The sequence below is a fragment of the Aegilops tauschii genome, chromosome 3 (assembly GCF_002575655.3).
Source record: "Aegilops tauschii subsp. strangulata cultivar AL8/78 chromosome 3, Aet v6.0, whole genome shotgun sequence".
Classification (NCBI taxonomy): domain Eukaryota; kingdom Viridiplantae; phylum Streptophyta; class Magnoliopsida; order Poales; family Poaceae; genus Aegilops; species Aegilops tauschii.
In genome coordinates, this window is record NC_053037.3 from 562,174,627 (window position 1) to 562,191,513 (window position 16,887).

Here is a 16,887-nt window from a genome sequence, read left to right on the forward strand (position 1 = left end):
TGGAAGGGTGTGTTTTATTAAGTATCCAGTTCTAGTTGTCATAAGGTCAAGGTACAACTCCGGGTCGTCCTTTTACCGAGGGACACGGCTATTCGAATAGATAAACTTCCCTGCAGGGGTGCACCACATAACCCAACACGCTCGATCCCATTTGGCCGGACACACTTTTCTGGGTCATGCCCGGCCTCGTAAGATCAACACGTCGCAGCCCCACCTAGGCTCAACAGAGAGGTCAGCACGCCGGTCTAACCCTATGCGCGCAGGGGTCTGGGCCCATCGCCCTATGCACACCTGCACGTTGCGTACGCGGCCGGAAGCAGACCTAGCCCCCTTAATACAAGCGCGAGCTTACGGTCCAATGCGGCGCGCGCCACTCAGTCGCTGACGTCAAAAGAGCTTCGGCTGATACCACGACGTCGGGATACCCATAACTACTCCCGCGTAGATGGTTAGTGCGTATAGACCAAATGGCCAGACTCAGATCAAATACCAAGAACTCGTTAAGCGTGTTATGTATCCGCGAACGCCGACCAGGGCCAGGCCCACCTCTCTCCTAGGTGGTCTCAACCTGCCCTGTCGCTCCGCCATAAAGTAACAGTCGGGGGCCGTCAGGAACCCAGGCCCACCTCTACCGGGATGGAGCCACCTGTCCTTTCAGCCCCCTCATCAGAATCACTTGCGGGTACTCAACGAGCCGACCCGACTTTAATCACCACATGTGTCATATATATAATGTATATAGTATATACCCGTGATCACCTCCCGAAGTGATCACGGCCCAGTAGTATAGCATGGCAGACGGACAAGAGTGTAGGGCCACTGATGGAACACTAGCATCCTATACTAAGCAGTAGGATAGCAGGTAAGGGTAACAACTGTAGTAACAATGACAGGCTATGCATCAGGATAGGATTGACGGAAAGTAGTAACATGCTACACTACTCTAATGCAAGCAGTATAGAGAAGAATAGGCAATATCTGGTGATCAAGGGGGGGGGCTTACCTGGTTGCTCTGGCAAGTAGGAGGGGTCGTCAACTCCGTAGTCGAACTGGGCAGCAGCAGTGTCGGTCTCGTAGTCTACCGGAGAGAAGAGGGGGAAGAAACAGTAAATACAATGCAAACATAAACATGACGATGCGTGACATGACAATGAGCAGTGCGAGGTGTGTCCTAACGCGACAGTAGGTGGTACCGGCGAAAGGGGGGGAACATCCGGGAAAGTATTCCCGATGTTTTGCGTTTTCGGACTGATGGACCGGAGGTGAAATGTTACAGGTTTGCTATGCTACGGATGTGTGGCGGACGAATGGGCTGCGTATCCGGATTCGTCTCGTCGTTCTGAGCAACTTTCATGTAGAAAGTATTTTCATCTGAGCTACGGTTTATTTTATATGATTTTTTAAAGTTTTAATCATTTTCTGAATTTTAATTAATTATTTAATTCAACATTATCCAAAACAGTGTTGCGATGACATTAGCATGACATCATGCTGACGTCAGCAGTCATCTGACACGTGGGTCCCACATGTCATAGACTGATTAGGGTAATTAGGGTTAACTAATTAATTAACTATTAATTAAACTTATTAATTAAACTAATTAATTAAATTAGATTAATCTAAACAGGGTTAATTAACTTAATTATTTATTTATTTTTATTTTTATTTTTATTTATTTATTAATTTTTATTAATTAATTTATTATTTTTATTATTATTTTTTTAATTCCTTTTCTTTTTTTATAAAAACTTTCTGGGGCGGGGCCCACTAGTCATACTCAAGGGGGTTTTGTTTTCATCATTTTTTTAAGAGGGGGAATTAGCCCCTAAACTAATTAGGGCCGGCCCCATGTGGCGGTGACACAGCCGGCTCTGGCCGCGGCTGTGCACGCACGCACAGAGGCGCTGGTGCCGGCGGTACTCGGGCGGCAGGCAGCGGCGGTGGTGGCCGGCCGCAGGAGACGACGGGCGCGGCCACGCGTAGGCAGGCGCGGCCACGCGAGGCCAAGGACGGGAGGCGAGTCGGGGCGCAGACGGGGCGACGCCGTGGTGGTGCGCGGGCGGCCGCCGGAGGCTGTGCGGGCGAAGGTGGCGCTCGGCTGCGGCCCAGCGGGAGCTGCGGCAGTGGCCGCCGAGAGGCTAGGCCGGAGCCGCAGGGGGAGGCGGGCGGTGAACGAAGGTGACGGCGCACGGGACAGGGGCGGCCAGCAGTAGGAGCAGGACACGGCCACCACAGGAGGGCAGAGAGGGAGCACGAGGCGTGCTCACGTTCGTTGTAGGGAAGAGGGCGGCGTGGCTTGATGGTGTCCGGCGAGGAGGAGGATGGGGACGAGCGACGTAGACGGGGAGGCGGCGCCAACGACGGCGGATGGCGGGGTGGCTCCAGCGGGGGTCGTCCGGCGTCGGCGCAGTTCGTCGGGGGCGTCGATTGCCCCCGACCGGATCCACGCAAGAGGGGGTTGAGGAGGCGGGCGACGGCGGGGCAGCGCCGGGCGGCGGCGACGTCGTCCAGCGTTGGTGGCGGGGCGATGGCACGCGATGGCGACGGGGGGCGACGAAGCGACGGCGTCGCGGGCGTCGGGCTCGATCCAGATCGAGCGAGAGGGGGACAGGGGGAGTGGGGATCGGTTAGGGTTTGGGGTCGGGGGGTTAAGCAGGGGTGAGGGGCCGGTTGGGCCAGTGGGCTGGCCGGCTGGGCCGTTGGCCCAGTTGGCCGGGGGGCCTTTTGTCTTTTTTTTTGTATTTTAGTTTCCTTTTGTTTTTTTTGTATCTTATTTCTTTGCTGTTTTATTTTTTTCCTCATTTTATTTTAGTTTTGTAAAGTACAAAATGATCGCTAAATTAGTACTACCACTAAACCCACTGCGATAAAAAGTTTAACACCTAATTAGAATAGTTTAACATTTTATTAATTATAAAAGGCATTTCGATAATTGTTTTGACTACTGTTTTATTCATTTTAGAGTATTTAAAGATTTTATATAAGTGTGGTTCCCTCCATCATAATTATCCATCATTTATTTGAATCCACCCGAACATTTTAGTTTTAATATTTGAAAACTTTGGTTGTTTGACAAAAATTCAAATTTCAATTCGAATCGTTTTGAACTAACGTGAGATTAGCGACAGTAACAGAGGCGACGTGGCATCTTTAGCAGAGGTTTACTGTAGCTTAATTATCCGGGCGTCACAAAGCCTCTAGTGAAAACTATGGCCCTCGGGTCTATTTTCTATCATATATTAAAACTAAAAATACCTTGCTGCAATTTTCTTTTATTTATTTTATTTTGTAATTTAGTTAGATCTATTTACCAAAACCTATACAATTTAATCTTTCTCATAACCGTGGAGGGATTGACAACCCCTCTACGCGTTGGGTTGCAAGTATTTGCTGTTTGTGTGCAGGTGCTGTTTACATAATGTTGCTTGGTTCTCCTACTGGATTGATAACCTTGGTTTCATAACTGAGGGAAATACTTATCTCTACTGTACTGCATCATCCTCTCCTCTTTGGGGAAACCGCATCGTAGCTCACAAGTAGCAGGAAGAATTTCTGGTGCCGTTGCCGGGGAGACATCATCAACATCTATCAAGTACCTACGCATAAACTTTCATCTCCTTGCATTTACTTTATTTGCCATTTGCCTCTCGTTTTCATCTCCCCCACTTCTAAAAAGTATTTACAGAAATACAAAAATACTTTCTGTTTGCCTTTTTCTTGCTTGATCTTTTGCTTGCTTGTTATTTGCTACTTCTCGAGATTGCATTAGTTTTTCCCTTGAAGAGGAAAGGGGGATGCAGCAAAGTAGAGATAAGTATTTCCCTCGGTTGAGAACCAAGGTATCAATCCAGTAGGAGGAACACACAAGTCATCAGTGGTTGCACCTACACAAACAAGCAAATACTTGCACCCAATGCGATAAAGGGATTGTCAATCCCTTCACGTTACTTGCAAGAATGAGATCTGATAGTGATAGATATAAAAGATAAGTAAAATGCAAAATAAGATAAAAATAAATAAATTGCGGCAAGGTATTTTGTGTTTTTGATTTTATAGATCTGAAAATAATATTATAAAAATAGACCCGGGGGCCATAGTTTTCACTAGAGGCTTCTCTCTTGAAAGAAAGCATACATGACAAATTACTATTGAGTAATTGATAGAAAGGCGCATAGTTATGATGATAACTAAGGCAATGATCATGAATATAGGCATCACGTCCGTGACAACTAGACCAACTCCTGCCTGCATTTACTACTATTATTCCACACATCGACCGCTATCCAGCTGGCTAGAGGAAGGGGATGCCTGTCACTGTGGGCTGCAATAGTGCTGGGCTGCGAGTGCAGGCCAAATCAGTTTCTCTCTTTCTTTTCTAATTATTTTCTGTTTTCTATTTATTCAATGGGTTTTGAATTTGGTTTTCAAACCAAACCAACTTAGTTGCTTATGAAAATTATTCTATGGACTAAATGGATTAATTCAAAGCCCCCAAAGAAGTTTCGGAATTATTGGAGATATAAATAATTTATAGGAATTTATAACCCCAATTCAAATAACTTGGTGACTTAATTCAAAGCCCCAAATAAATCCTTAAAAATGTGTATCATTTTTGTTAGAGGTTTTTATCCTGTGGCATAAATCATTAACATTTTTAAAGGGCATTTTGGGTTCATTAAAAATATCTGACTTTGAACCTAGTTGGGTTAATTATCTTCCAGGGTTTGATCAATCTCCATTTCAAGTTTAAATGAAATTGAAACATGATACAAGCAAGGAATGCTAGCCTACTGCATTACCAGACTAGAGTTGTGACACTTTGGTTCATAAGTACAAAGTATCTATTTATAGGCTTTTACCTTTGGCTTTTAGTTTATACCGTCATACAACAACATCCAATCATAACCCAAAAGCCAAGACTCCATAAATAAGTGTTTTTGCTTATAAGGCAAAGTTAAGTCAAGCCATCAAAGCGATCATCCATGGGCCAACCCAATTAGACGCGCACGGATGTAGTCCCAAGATGCTTTTTAAAATTTTCTTCTAGGTTTCGTGTGGCTTTCTTCCGGTTTTTTTTTCTTTTTCTTTTTTCCTTTTTTCAATTTCAAATTTTTGAAAAATGTAAATTCCACAAACATTTTAGTAAAATTAATGAAAATTTTGTAATACACAACCATTTTATGAAATATGTGAACATTTTCCTTTAAATTTATGACCATTTTTCTTTACATAGTGAATATGTATTTTGTAATGCATGAATTTTTCTTTGATTCTGAGATTTTTTTACAATTGTGAGTACTTTTTAAAGTTAAGAACTTAAAGAAATGCTTGAACATTTTTTTTCTCTTCATGAATATTCTTTTAAATTTTTGTCCTTTCTAAAAGAAATCATGGACATTTTCTCTCAACATTTTTAATAACTGTGCACATTTTCAATTTTGTAATAAAATCATGTAGCCGGTTTCGGAAAACCCTTTCTGAGCCACTCCACGTTCTCGTTGCGTACCTTCTCATGACCAAATTTTAGATCCATATATCCATTGTAGGTATTTTCTATTTATAAATATTGTAATAAAAAATATAAATCTTAGAGTTCTTTGAATATCAAATCTTATAAAAAATAAAAAAAATTAAATAGAAAACTAGGAAACATGCCCGTGCGTTGCAACGGGAGAAAAAATACCACATGCCCGTAGCCCGAGGTGGTTATGGTGTTTACTAGGGCAATTTAGAGTAATAAGGCGATACGTACCCCAAGGAGAAGACGGGGGGCGACGCCAAAGCCAGCAGCGACCGGGGCCGGGAACACGCGGTGTAGAGGAATCAAAGGTTGACGATTCGTGGTGGGGGTGGGCCCTGGTGCAGAAAAAGGGTGGTAATTGGTTTTAGAGGGGCAGCATGGGGTTACAGAGTGGCGAAGGTGGCCGCTTGAGGAGGATGGGGCGGTGGGGCAGGCGTAGCAACGCCGTCGTGGCAGCCGACGCTGTAGGGTAGTAAGAGGAGGAAGATGAAAGGGAGAAGAAAAAAGATATGGCTAGCCGTTGGATTTTAATCCGACCAGAGAAAAAGTCGAGTGATACCAAAAATAAATTCTAGCTCCTGACTTATGGTCGGCCCCTGTAAAATCATACTATCAATCAACAGGTTCAGCTAGCCCCAATATGTTTGACAAAAGAAAAGCTAGCCCAAATACATGTACCAAGAAAGCACTATCATGTAAGGCGTAAATTCTTGGAGCAACTTTACTTTTAGCAAAATATTCTTCTTTAGTAGGAATGGAAATCCAATAACCATAGTCCATATCAATTTTTGAAAGTCGATTTCACACCCAGGCAAAAGCATGGAAATCCTTTATGGTTAATTTTTTTTGTCTGGGCATGGCAACTTGGAACATTATTGAACACATTTGTGCACATGAAAATGCATTTAGGCCCTCTAACATGCACAGGCTGGAACATTCGGTAACTCACGAATGATCAAGTTCAGCCGAACAATTATCTTGAAGACTCCCAAACACCTAAAGAAAATCACAAACATTTCAGAGGCTGAAACTATTCAGTTGTACTTCACCCGGAATACTCTGGGCTATCACTCGAGTTGCAATTCAGTTGTACACAAGCATGTAGGAGTACAACAGATGCTCCAGTTCAGAGTCGGGAGAGCTTCCGAACAGCCTCTTATTAGCAGGTATAGATTCGAAATGAAAACACAAAATCTATGCGAGTCGTGACGGACCGACGGTAACCGTAACGTCAAAAAAAAAAAAAAGTTACTGCGAAGCCCCCCCCGGAGCACGCTTTCTTCCTCCTCCCGATCGACTCCGTCTCTCTCCCCCACCCCATTCCCCGCCCGCATCCCCATCGCACCGACACCTCTCCAACTAAAACCCTAGCCCCTCGCCCCCCCCATGGCGGCGGCGCAGCAGCCGCACCCGCTGCCGCCCGTGCCGGCGGAGGGGGCGGCGCCCCTGGCCGCGCCGGCGGGGGCGCCGCGGCCGTACGAGCTGGCGGTCGCGGCGGCGGAGCTCCGCCCCGTGGACTGCAACCTCGCGGCGCTCTGCGACCACGTGCAGGCCGAGGGCTTCGGCTCCGGCGCCTTCTCCGATGTCGTCGTCGAGGCCATGGGCGCCACCTACCGCCTCCACCGCCTCATCATCTCCCGCAGCACCTACTTCAGGTCAGCCTCCTTCTCGAATGCGGATGCGGGGACCTGGGGCCAGTTCCCGTGGGAGTTTGCGCTGTTGCCGACTGAGCATGTAGGATTGTTTCATAGAGTAGAAACACATTTCTACTGGTCTGCGCGGTGGGGATGTTTTGGTTCCTCTGAAGTGGAAATTTCTGGTGGTATGATTCCTGTTGATGATGTTTAATAGAGTGAATTGAGCGGAATTGCGTGTGTAGGGACCAATTCTGTTGCTGATTGCAGCAAGTTAGTTCAATCTTTTTGGTTTTCAACAAAAAAGAAAGTTAGATTTCACCTTTGGGTTCGAAATGAAACAAGGTACTCCTTTATCATACAAAGCTAAATGGAAGCCTGGTGGGTAGTTAGCGGTCTGTCGCAAAATGAAGACACCCACACATCCTAAGGTTGACATTTGACCAACAATTAGACTAATAAAAATCAAATGTTGGTCATGTGACACAAGCATCACTTCAGATTCATAATCAAAAGCATTTTCGAGTGATATCCCTGGTATGTCACATCACATTTTATTATTCCAATGGTTGGTCAAACTTAAATCATGGGATGTGTGGGTCCCCCGCATTTTGCACCAGAGGAAGTAATCCACAAAGTGTGATAGAACTCCTCAATGCAAAATACCTTTCAGTGCATATATCTCCTATATAAACCTTCAACATAGAAAGGAACCTTCGTATGCAACTAAACCTCTTCATTTCATTAGATTATTGTCTTTTCTTATGACTGACAGTCAATTTTGTCCAGATTAATACTGTGCGAATATCTGAAACTGATAAGCCGGCTCTGTGTAAAAAAACTGCCAGGAATATGTTGCATGGTCCATGGAGAGAAGCAGGAGCACCTACAGTGGTCTTGCATATAGATGATTCTAATATTGATTCAGAGGCAATTGCAATTGCGTTGGCATATCTTTATGGGCAACCCCCCAAGCTTAATGATAACAATGCGTTTCGTGTACTGGCAGCTGCATCATTTCTGGATCTTCAGGTTTCTTCTATTTGAGAGAGTTCTTATTGTCCTCAACTGTTTGCTATTGTCTTGTGCTTACAAATAGACTATTGCAGGGCTTGTGTACAATCTGTACAGATTTTATTATTTCTGAGCTTTGGACATCAAACTTTTTACAGTATCAGGTTTGTCCATCAGCTTATCTTTGGGACATATATATACACGGTGTTCTTTGTCAACGATATTACCTCCCCCTTCTTAATCTATGGCATTACTTTTCTCTTATTGTTTTTAGTTGTTTGCGGAAAGCCAAGACTATGGTAGTCATGGAGAGCGTGTCAGAAATGCTTGCTGGGGTTATCTTTGTCAAAGTGCCACACTGGAACTACGAGAGGTAAGGACCAAGGATCATTCATGGGTATCTTGCTGTCTAAAAAGCTACACTTGTCAAATATTTTGCTCAAGTAGGAAACTTGGTAACTGCCAGCTTTCAGTATGCTCTTTATCAATAAGTATTATAAAATAATAAACAATCCAAGACAAACCCTTTTTTTTGCATATAGGTCAATTTATGTATTTTCGCACAGATTATTAGTTGTCAAGGTATTAAAAGCTGACCGCATGCACCCCAGGTCGACCTGCATTTCTGAACAGAGGAGTTGTTATTGTGACTTTAATTTTGGTATAGTGTTATTGGATCTGTGTTCGATATTCTCCATAAAGCTCATTGTGTTAATTTTTTTTAATGTAAAGACTATAAGATTATGTTCTGGTGAATGGAAATTAAGCCTAGCTCACTGGTTTCGTAGTGAATGTTCAATCTGCCCTCCTATATTGTCGTGGCTTTCATTACCATTTTCCTTCGTCAAAGAAAGAATACAGGTTGCAGTACGAATGCAACTCTGGTGTGCCAGAAATGCATAGAAATCTTTTGAATGTTGAACCGTTTGATTTTATTTAGCTTTTACTTTGATGTGAATGCGACATGGATGCTGAATTATGACACGTATGGTTGGACCTGGGTGAATTTCAATCTTGAATATCTCATGCATGCTACATTGCCTTTTGAGCATAAAGTTTCCATGCCTGTTTTCGTACATAATATTGATAACTGATTTTCAATGTTTGTTTTTGCTGAAAGGTGCTTCCAAAACTTTCTTCACAAACTTTGCATGCTCTCCTTACATCTGACGAACTGTGGGTACCTAATGAGGAGAAACGGTATGCATGTGTTGTCTACTTATGACATTAGAATTTGAAGCCCAATTATGATAACTGGTCGTCTTGCAACTTGAAGGTTTGAACTAGCATTATTTGCTCTACTGGCAAAGGTCACCGTTTCTGATGTAGAAGTTAGCGGAAATGAAAATTTGGACCTTATGGCAAGCTCATTAACTGTCGATTGTTCCATTGGAAAGGGAAAGGGTCTGATGAATGAAACTGGTGAGAAGCAGCTAATGGAATCTGAACTGCAGAACTTGAAGTTGCATGATAACATGGCGAGTAAAGCTGCCAATAACATTATTGATGTTCCAAATGTTGTAATTCCGCAGGATAGCACACCACAATCCATTCCACAAGTAAGAAGATTGTGTTGGCTTATTTTCAATATGCTATGAACTCCCCTTTTTTCGTTAAAAAGAAACACTTCACCAGAAATATGAGAATTACACTAAGATTGTACTGTTTGTTCTGATCATTCAGAATGCTGAAGCTTCCAAGAGGATGGAGAATGATATTTCTACAGGAGGACCATCTGCAGAGAGCACCTCTTATCAATTTAACGAAAATATGTGGCTTTCCAGTGAGCAAACAAAGAATTATTTCTCAAGAACTTCTTCAAGTAATGGGTTAGTTCCATGTGAGTGGGGAAGACCCACTGCACCTCTTTGGGGTGGTAGGGTTGTTGGTCGACGGCAGGTTAGATGCAGCAGGGGAAGTTCTTCTTTGTCTGCTGATGAATATAATACTTTCATGAATATATTTGAAAGGGGTTCTCTTCTCTATTGCAATATGTCATTTGATGCACTGTTAAGTGTTCGAAAGCAACTTGAAGAATTTGAATTTCCTTGCAAAGCTGTAAACGATGGTCTTTGGCTCCAGGTTTTAGTCTACCCCTCCCTCCTAAATACTTTAGTCTATCCCCCCCCCCCCCCCCCCCCCCCCCCACCCCTCCTAAATACTTTGTTCCCTGTAAGACCATCTCTGAAATTTTGCTTATCTGTTAATGCAGATGCTCCTGTGCCACAGAGTGCAAGCAATAGTTGCTGATACTTGCAGAAACTGTTGCCTTACAAGTAATTCTTGTGCTTGTAAGCAAGCATATGTGAGTACACACAGCCACTACAGGCAGGAGCATGATAGGACAAGTGCTTCAGGAACTGCAGGTAGTATCTACCTTGCAGATGGCCAAGGCGATGGGAATGGTATGTTTAGTCCTGTGCGTGTTAATGTAAGAGGAGCAGTTGATGGACTTGCTGGCATTGGGAGAGGAAACTCAAATGTGCCTGGCGCTGCTTGGGCTCCTACACGTTATGTCTTCTCTCGTGTTCCCTATGGGCTTGGTTCAAGGAATGGTCAGCAATCATTTGCCAATGATGAATCAGAACCTAGAGTTGACCACAATGGAGATATTCCAGGAGATGGTCTGACTGCATTGGTCAATCTTAGCCAAGAAAGCAATGCTTCTCATCATCAGGCAGAAAGTATTTTTGAGGCAGGCATGCAAACTAGATATTCTGGTGCTGCTACTGTTTCTACACCAGGTGGTTCTTCTCTCCAGATGCAAGAGTCAAAAGAGCACGAACATGGGTCCAGTTGGGAAAGTGCAGATAACACAGCTATATCCTTGGACATGAGAACACCGCTTAGTCATTTCCCTCCTTTCCGCTTTGGGTAAGATCCCTATTTATCCTGCCTGTGCTCTTACAACACACACCACCTCTTTGGACATAGTTCCTGAAAAAAAATAACCCGATTTGTTCTGTATGGTGTTTACTTGATTGCCAAATCATCTGTTTCAAGCAATCTGAGTGTTCCTGTTGGATATTAATGCCTTCACCAAAGGCAGGCGGGAGAAACAACTTCTTCTAATTTCTTATTAGTCTAGCCAACCAAGACATGCTCAAAACTTCTGATGTCAATTTCTTTATTCCCTACAGATCTCATTAACTTAGAACTTGGTGTGCACACTAATATCATGTTTGTATTAAGCTCTGACCAGTCTATACCTAAACACAGGGTTGAATTTGAAGATGTGCATAGGCTTTCAGATGGTCAAGTGAAACACTCAGCTGAAGTATTTTACGCTGGCTCACTATGGAAGGTTTATTACTTTCTGGTCTTCTACCTATCCATGCTTCTGACAGCCTAAATCAAGTTTAGTAATAAACATGATCGTTTGCAGGTAAGTGTCCAGGCATTCAATGATGAGGATCCTCATGGGCGGCGCACCCTTGGTAACATATTTTGTATCTGATTCTGTAATGTTTGCCAGTCACCTTTGTTGTTTGCCGAAAAGCATGTTAGCATTTAACAAATCAACAATGCAGGGCTTTTTCTCCACAGACGCAAAGCTGAATTGTTAGACCCCTTGAGGAAGGTGCGTAACTTAATGGGTTGATTCATTTATCACAAGATAACAAGGTCACTGATGCACTTCTTTCTCAGGCCCACATGTATATAGACCCCCGGGAAAAGGTCACTGCTCGGTATCAGGTATCTACCTCAATATGTTTCCAATTTTTCCACTGATACTTTATATGGTGTAATTTGCCCTCTGTCTTGTTGCCGCTAGCTCATCTGTCCGTCGAAGAGAGAGGTGATGATATTCGGAAGCCTGAAGCAGGCCGGCACTCTCCTGCCCAAGGCTCCAAAAGGGTGGGGTTGGCGCACGGCCATACTGTTCGATGAACTTGCTGATCTTCTCCAGGGTGGAGCCCTGAGAATCGCTGCAGTAGTCCAGCTTGTGTAAGCCAAAAATCGCCCCATCGTGCATCTGGAAACAAACGATGGTACTATATATAGTAGCGTGGATCTATGCAAAATAGGAGAGACGATAGTACGTAAATAATGCCTTCAAGGTTGGTAGTGTAACTATCACCGTAATGTAATGTATTACCTCCGTCCCAAAATTCTTGTCTTACATTTGTTTAGATACGGAAGTATCTAACACTAAAACGTGACTAGATACATCCGTAGAAAAATCGAAGACAAGAATTTTGTGGACGGAGGGAGTATGTAGATATTCCAGCATGACTTGTATTCCGCGAATGAGGTACATTCGGTGCCTTGAAGCAGTGTAATAAGAGTCCTGTAGCGTCATGTAATTCAAAGTAGTTCGCCGCAAAAGAATTGTACTAATTCAAAGTAGTTCCTCCTGTTCCTCCTTTTTTTTTGTCTTGCTGCTGGCAGGTTGTTGGTTTGAATGAACTGCTATGCCATGTAGAAGGAATGTTTCTTGAGGGGTTATTAGCTATCGGATGACGGATGTTTGCAGGTCAAAACTACAGTAGTACATTCGAAGAAATAGCAATCGTATTCTAAAACGAAGCTTGCTGGATGGAGGCTTTATTTTTTTTATTTTTGTAGTTCCATATTTTTTTTCTCTGCTCTTGTTTCTGGAACGTTTGCTTTCCAAGTAAAATTGGGCGGGGATCCGAACTTCCAAATGCCTCATCTTGATTATATAATTGATGATAATCTCGCATCTACTTCCTCCGTTCCTAAATATGTCTTTTTAGACATTTCGAATGGAGTGCAACATATGGATGTATGTAGACATATCTTAGAATGTAGATTCACTTATTTTGTTCCGTATGTAGTCATTTGTTGGAATCTCTGAAAAGACTTATATTTGGGAACGGAGGGAGTACCTGCTTACGATCATATCGTCCATGGATGGGCTTGTTTGTGTCTTAGCCAGTCACCCTTCCATTTTGCCTTAGTTTTATAGTATTTGTTTTAGTCTACTGATGAGAAGCGAAGAAAGAAAAAGTTTCAGGACCCTGGCCAACAGAGGACCCATACGTTTACACTGCATCGCACTCGTCAGACCTTGATGAACTGTCAGCCTGTTTTTTGCATTCAGAAGCCTCAGTACAGCTTCATGGAAGAAATACGTAACGTCATGGAATAAATTCTCAATAGTTGCATGCCGACCGAAAATCATATTCTGAGCCCGTGCTCAGATGCTTCCTATATCACAGCCATGCAGCTTCATGGGGATTCGAGCCACAACATGTATTACAAGGAGTATTCCGTTCGTATCTCTATCAAGAAAAGGGAGGCACCCCAGTCATTATGTCGGGCAGTTGGCATACCGGCAAGGACGGAACAGAATTTCAGTTCATGGTCCAGCACCTTTTCTGGGCCTCCCTGAGCTGCTAGCCTGCCACCCACGGACATCCCTACAAACGGAGCCCAATGTGCCCGGTAAGCTCATACCACAAGCACACACCCCTTCTTATTATGCTGCAACTCCGTCAGCCCCTTGCACTGCACCCAAGTTCAAAATTTGGAAAACGCATTCACTGCACTAGCTATCCCAATTTTGAACCGCAACCCAGACCCAAAGCAGAGGCACTGTACTTTCATAAATATCTCCCCGGCAGCTGCTGCCCAGGCACACGAGCTTACACGTGGTAATCATGTCTGAACAAATGACACTTATCAGTGCATACGGCATGGTGACATGCAGTCAATTTTTTTCCAAAGTCCGAACAGATGGCAAACTAAATTAATGCCACAACATTACCGGAATTCAACTACAGTCTACAGAGGAACAAGCGTGGAGCAGAGCTCACCGAACACACTAGAAAATCCTCAAATCAAATCGCCACAATACACAAATGCACTTCAGAACAGAGGCCCTCCAAGAGGCCTGGTGTGGTGCAGGTGTACCGGCAGTGACCTTCAAGGCTGCTGTTCTTGCATCTTCCAGGCTTCCAGGCTGCTGTTCTTGCATCTTACCCTGCTCAGCGGTGACCGGAGGCACAACTCAGTGAACTCGCGGCCGTAGTGCACAATGTACACGCCACTGTCCTCCCTGCAGTAACAATAATTATTTTACCATTTGTTGACTATTTTCATAATAAGTCAGATAATTAGTTGTTTCACCTTTCACATGACAACATAGCATGCCTGTGTGTTCAAAATGCCCGCACTCGCACTCGAATTGGGAACCTCTGTCCTTACTCATGAACTCGTACACCACCCTGCTCAATCTCTCTCGCTTTGAAGCATTATTGTGGGTTGTCAGATACTGTCGACCTTTCTCAAGCTCAGTAACATGGCTCTTGGGTACAACTTGCTCGCATGTCTCTCGATCTCAAGGTTTGTACTCCTCACAACACCACCCTGGAAAAAACAAAGAAAAGATTGTCAGTATGTGTGGCAGAAAACAAAACCCTCGAATATTGATCATACTCAATTGCATAAACCTACAATCATAGTTTTTTTTTCTCCTCATAGCTCTCCTCTCCCTCCCTGTCAAACTGAAGTCTCATATACTGCCTGACAAACATGTGCATCGGGCTGGCAGGCGGCACGCATATCTTCAGCATATGGTTCACCCTCTCACTCCATTGGGTGCTTGTCATCTTCGCAAAGAACACGGCCATTTTTTAAAAGTTTCACTCCTGTTTTATTCATTCATGACAGTTCATGCGCTACATAGCCCAGAACAGAACATGTGAATCAAGTCCTCTGGAGCTGAGTCTACCCAAATACTAGGAGGGGCAAATATGGCCCATTTTGCCAGTTCATGTGCTACATAGCCCAGAACAGAACACACCCTTGAAATAAGGCTTCGCCCACTTTTCTCTCATATCATAAATCTGTGTCATGTACAGGTGCTACCTGAGGTTATATTTATCAAGCAACATAGCCCAGGCTGACTTGAACTCATCTACAGATATACTGTCAGCATGTGGTTCGCCATTTTATGGAACTCAGCTCTGAACTTGTTCTTCTTTGTGCACAGTGTCCTCATGCACTCCTTAGCCTTCTTCAAGATGTGCCACTTGCACTACATATGCACAGTTTGTGGAAAAATCCGGCTGATTGCCACCTCCATTGCTCTGTTTTGATCTGTAATAACAACAAACAGTAACTCAGCTTCCAGGGATTACCAGCAAGTAAGGGTTTTTATGCTTCGCAACAGTAAGCCCATACATACCAGTCAAAATTGTCGTAGGAACCGATCCTCCCAACATTCTTAGGAACTCAGCCTCAGGCTTCCCCGGACAAAAATCAAAAAAGTGATGACACATCACCTCACTCAAAGCCATTTTTCCGAACCAAAACTGCACGAAAAAGAAACCCACACATAGTATCTCGTACGACAGAACTAAGCGAACAACCACACACTATCTCCTGCGTCGACTTGGTTCTTCCTGCATTCAGTCGGCTTTTCCCATATCTAATATCGAATCCAACTTCTCATGAATACAGGCTGTAGAAGTCGTATGGCTCACCAACGAATCGAAACTTGTTCCTATTTCTGGTTTAATCACACTCTTCGTCAGTTCCTCGTCAAACTTCCGTATCGATTGCTCCAGTGCGCTCATCCATGAAGCGCACAAAGTTCTGTCCGGCGGTGCATTCCTTAGTCTTAACCTGCAGCAATAATGCTTCGTCTAGTTAATTGACACAAAACCGGTGTGCTGCAGACAGTAGAGTTTTCTCAGGAAATCGTGAACTGCTTTTTCAAAACATTTAATCCATGCACTCCTGATATGCAGCCTGGTTCGCGGCAACGTTTCTCTTATCTGAAATTCGAAACACCTTACGACATCTAACTACCTGAAACACACCAAAACCAAATACCCGCTCCAATGATTTCGAATTAACTAAATATATTGTTTGGCGAATCAGCATTAGAGTCCTTGAACTTAACTAGAGTCTACAAATGCGCTCAAATTCAATATACAATCAGACCATGGGGACGAGACGGCTCACCTTTTGGTCCATCCAGGTGCCTCCCGATTAACCAGATTCACCATTTGAATCCTCCGGGCCAAGAGCGCCAACCTCCCCCCTGGGCAGCAGCCTCAGCGGCATCGGATCCGGGTGCTCAAGGTTATCGGCGAACGCTTCCCGAAGTGGGAACCTACGGACGCTGGAGTTCAAGAAAAGGTCTGTGAATCAATAGAGGGGCGGCGTTAAAAAAAGAGCTTACTTGACCACCAGATTGAGGACGAACTCGATGCCGCCCTCGATCCACCACGCCACCGTTCTCCTCCATCCCACCACGCCGCCGGCCGTCCTCGATGCCGCCCTCGTTCCCTCGAGATCCAAGAGCAACCCCGCAATGACGGGGCCACGACGATGGGATGACGGCTCTGGATTTCCACGGTCCCTGGATTAACAACCTGTGCCATGGCACAGCCCATCCCCGTGATGGAGCCGTCCGCGGACCCACGCACGGCGACGCATGCCCATGCCGAAAAGGACCACCTACGACACTGTGCACCGCGTATTCGCTACCGTATCTTCCTTTTCGGCGGGCCTAAACTGCTGCGCCAGCTGGACTTTCTCACATCCCGATGGCTCAACAGACGACCAAGATTTAGGGTGCAGCTGAGCCTGGGCACCGAAACACCCTGTCCCATGTCGACTACCTTCCCAACCATGAGACGCTATGCTATATAATGTTTTCACACGAGTACCATACGTACCATGTCAGTGTCCCATGCATGTTTTTCACATGCATGGCATGGGATTGAGCACTCTCCTTCA

At 44.4% G+C, this 16,887-nt stretch overlaps 1 protein-coding gene and 1 long non-coding RNA gene across 3 annotated transcripts; one reads left to right on the top strand and one right to left on the bottom strand.

The window, feature by feature from the left end:
• Window positions 1-6,741: 6,741 nt before the first annotated feature.
• LOC109748097 (uncharacterized) lies at window positions 6,742-12,519 on the top strand. The gene is made up of 13 exons (XM_020307149.4): window positions 6,742-7,176; window positions 8,004-8,187; window positions 8,265-8,333; window positions 8,444-8,542; window positions 9,290-9,369; window positions 9,446-9,728; window positions 9,853-10,251; window positions 10,382-11,043; window positions 11,389-11,473; window positions 11,555-11,606; window positions 11,700-11,749; window positions 11,818-11,865; window positions 11,945-12,519. Exons 1-13 carry the CDS (start codon window positions 6,908-6,910, stop codon window positions 12,119-12,121), a joined length of 2,457 nt encoding a protein of 818 aa, XP_020162738.1. The 5' UTR covers window positions 6,742-6,907; the 3' UTR covers window positions 12,122-12,519.
• Window positions 12,520-13,616: 1,097 nt separating this feature from the next.
• On the bottom strand, window positions 13,617-16,543 carry LOC109748101 (uncharacterized). Of its 2 annotated transcripts, XR_012205628.1 has the most exons (6): window positions 16,328-16,543; window positions 16,108-16,258; window positions 15,326-15,765; window positions 14,593-15,237; window positions 14,266-14,505; window positions 13,617-14,194 (listed from the first exon to the last, which is right to left on the bottom strand). It is a non-coding gene; the product is annotated as an uncharacterized lncRNA (long non-coding RNA). The 2 variants fall into 2 exon arrangements; XR_012205627.1 differs by having other exon boundaries at window positions 13,619-14,194; window positions 16,108-16,543.
• Between the last annotated feature and the right edge of the window lie 344 nt (window positions 16,544-16,887).

Bases quoted from the DNA above. Each gene is read 5' to 3' on its own strand.
- LOC109748097 (XM_020307149.4), top strand. From the start codon at position 6,908: ATGGCGGCGGCGCAGCAGCCGCACCCGCTGCCGCCCGTGCCGGCGGAG. The intron at 7,177-8,003 runs GTCAGCCTCCTT...AAAAACTGCCAG, and splicing joins TCCCGCAGCACCTACTTCAG to GAATATGTTGCATGGTCCAT. The intron at 11,474-11,554 runs GTTTATTACTTT...GATCGTTTGCAG, and splicing joins ACGCTGGCTCACTATGGAAG to GTAAGTGTCCAGGCATTCAA.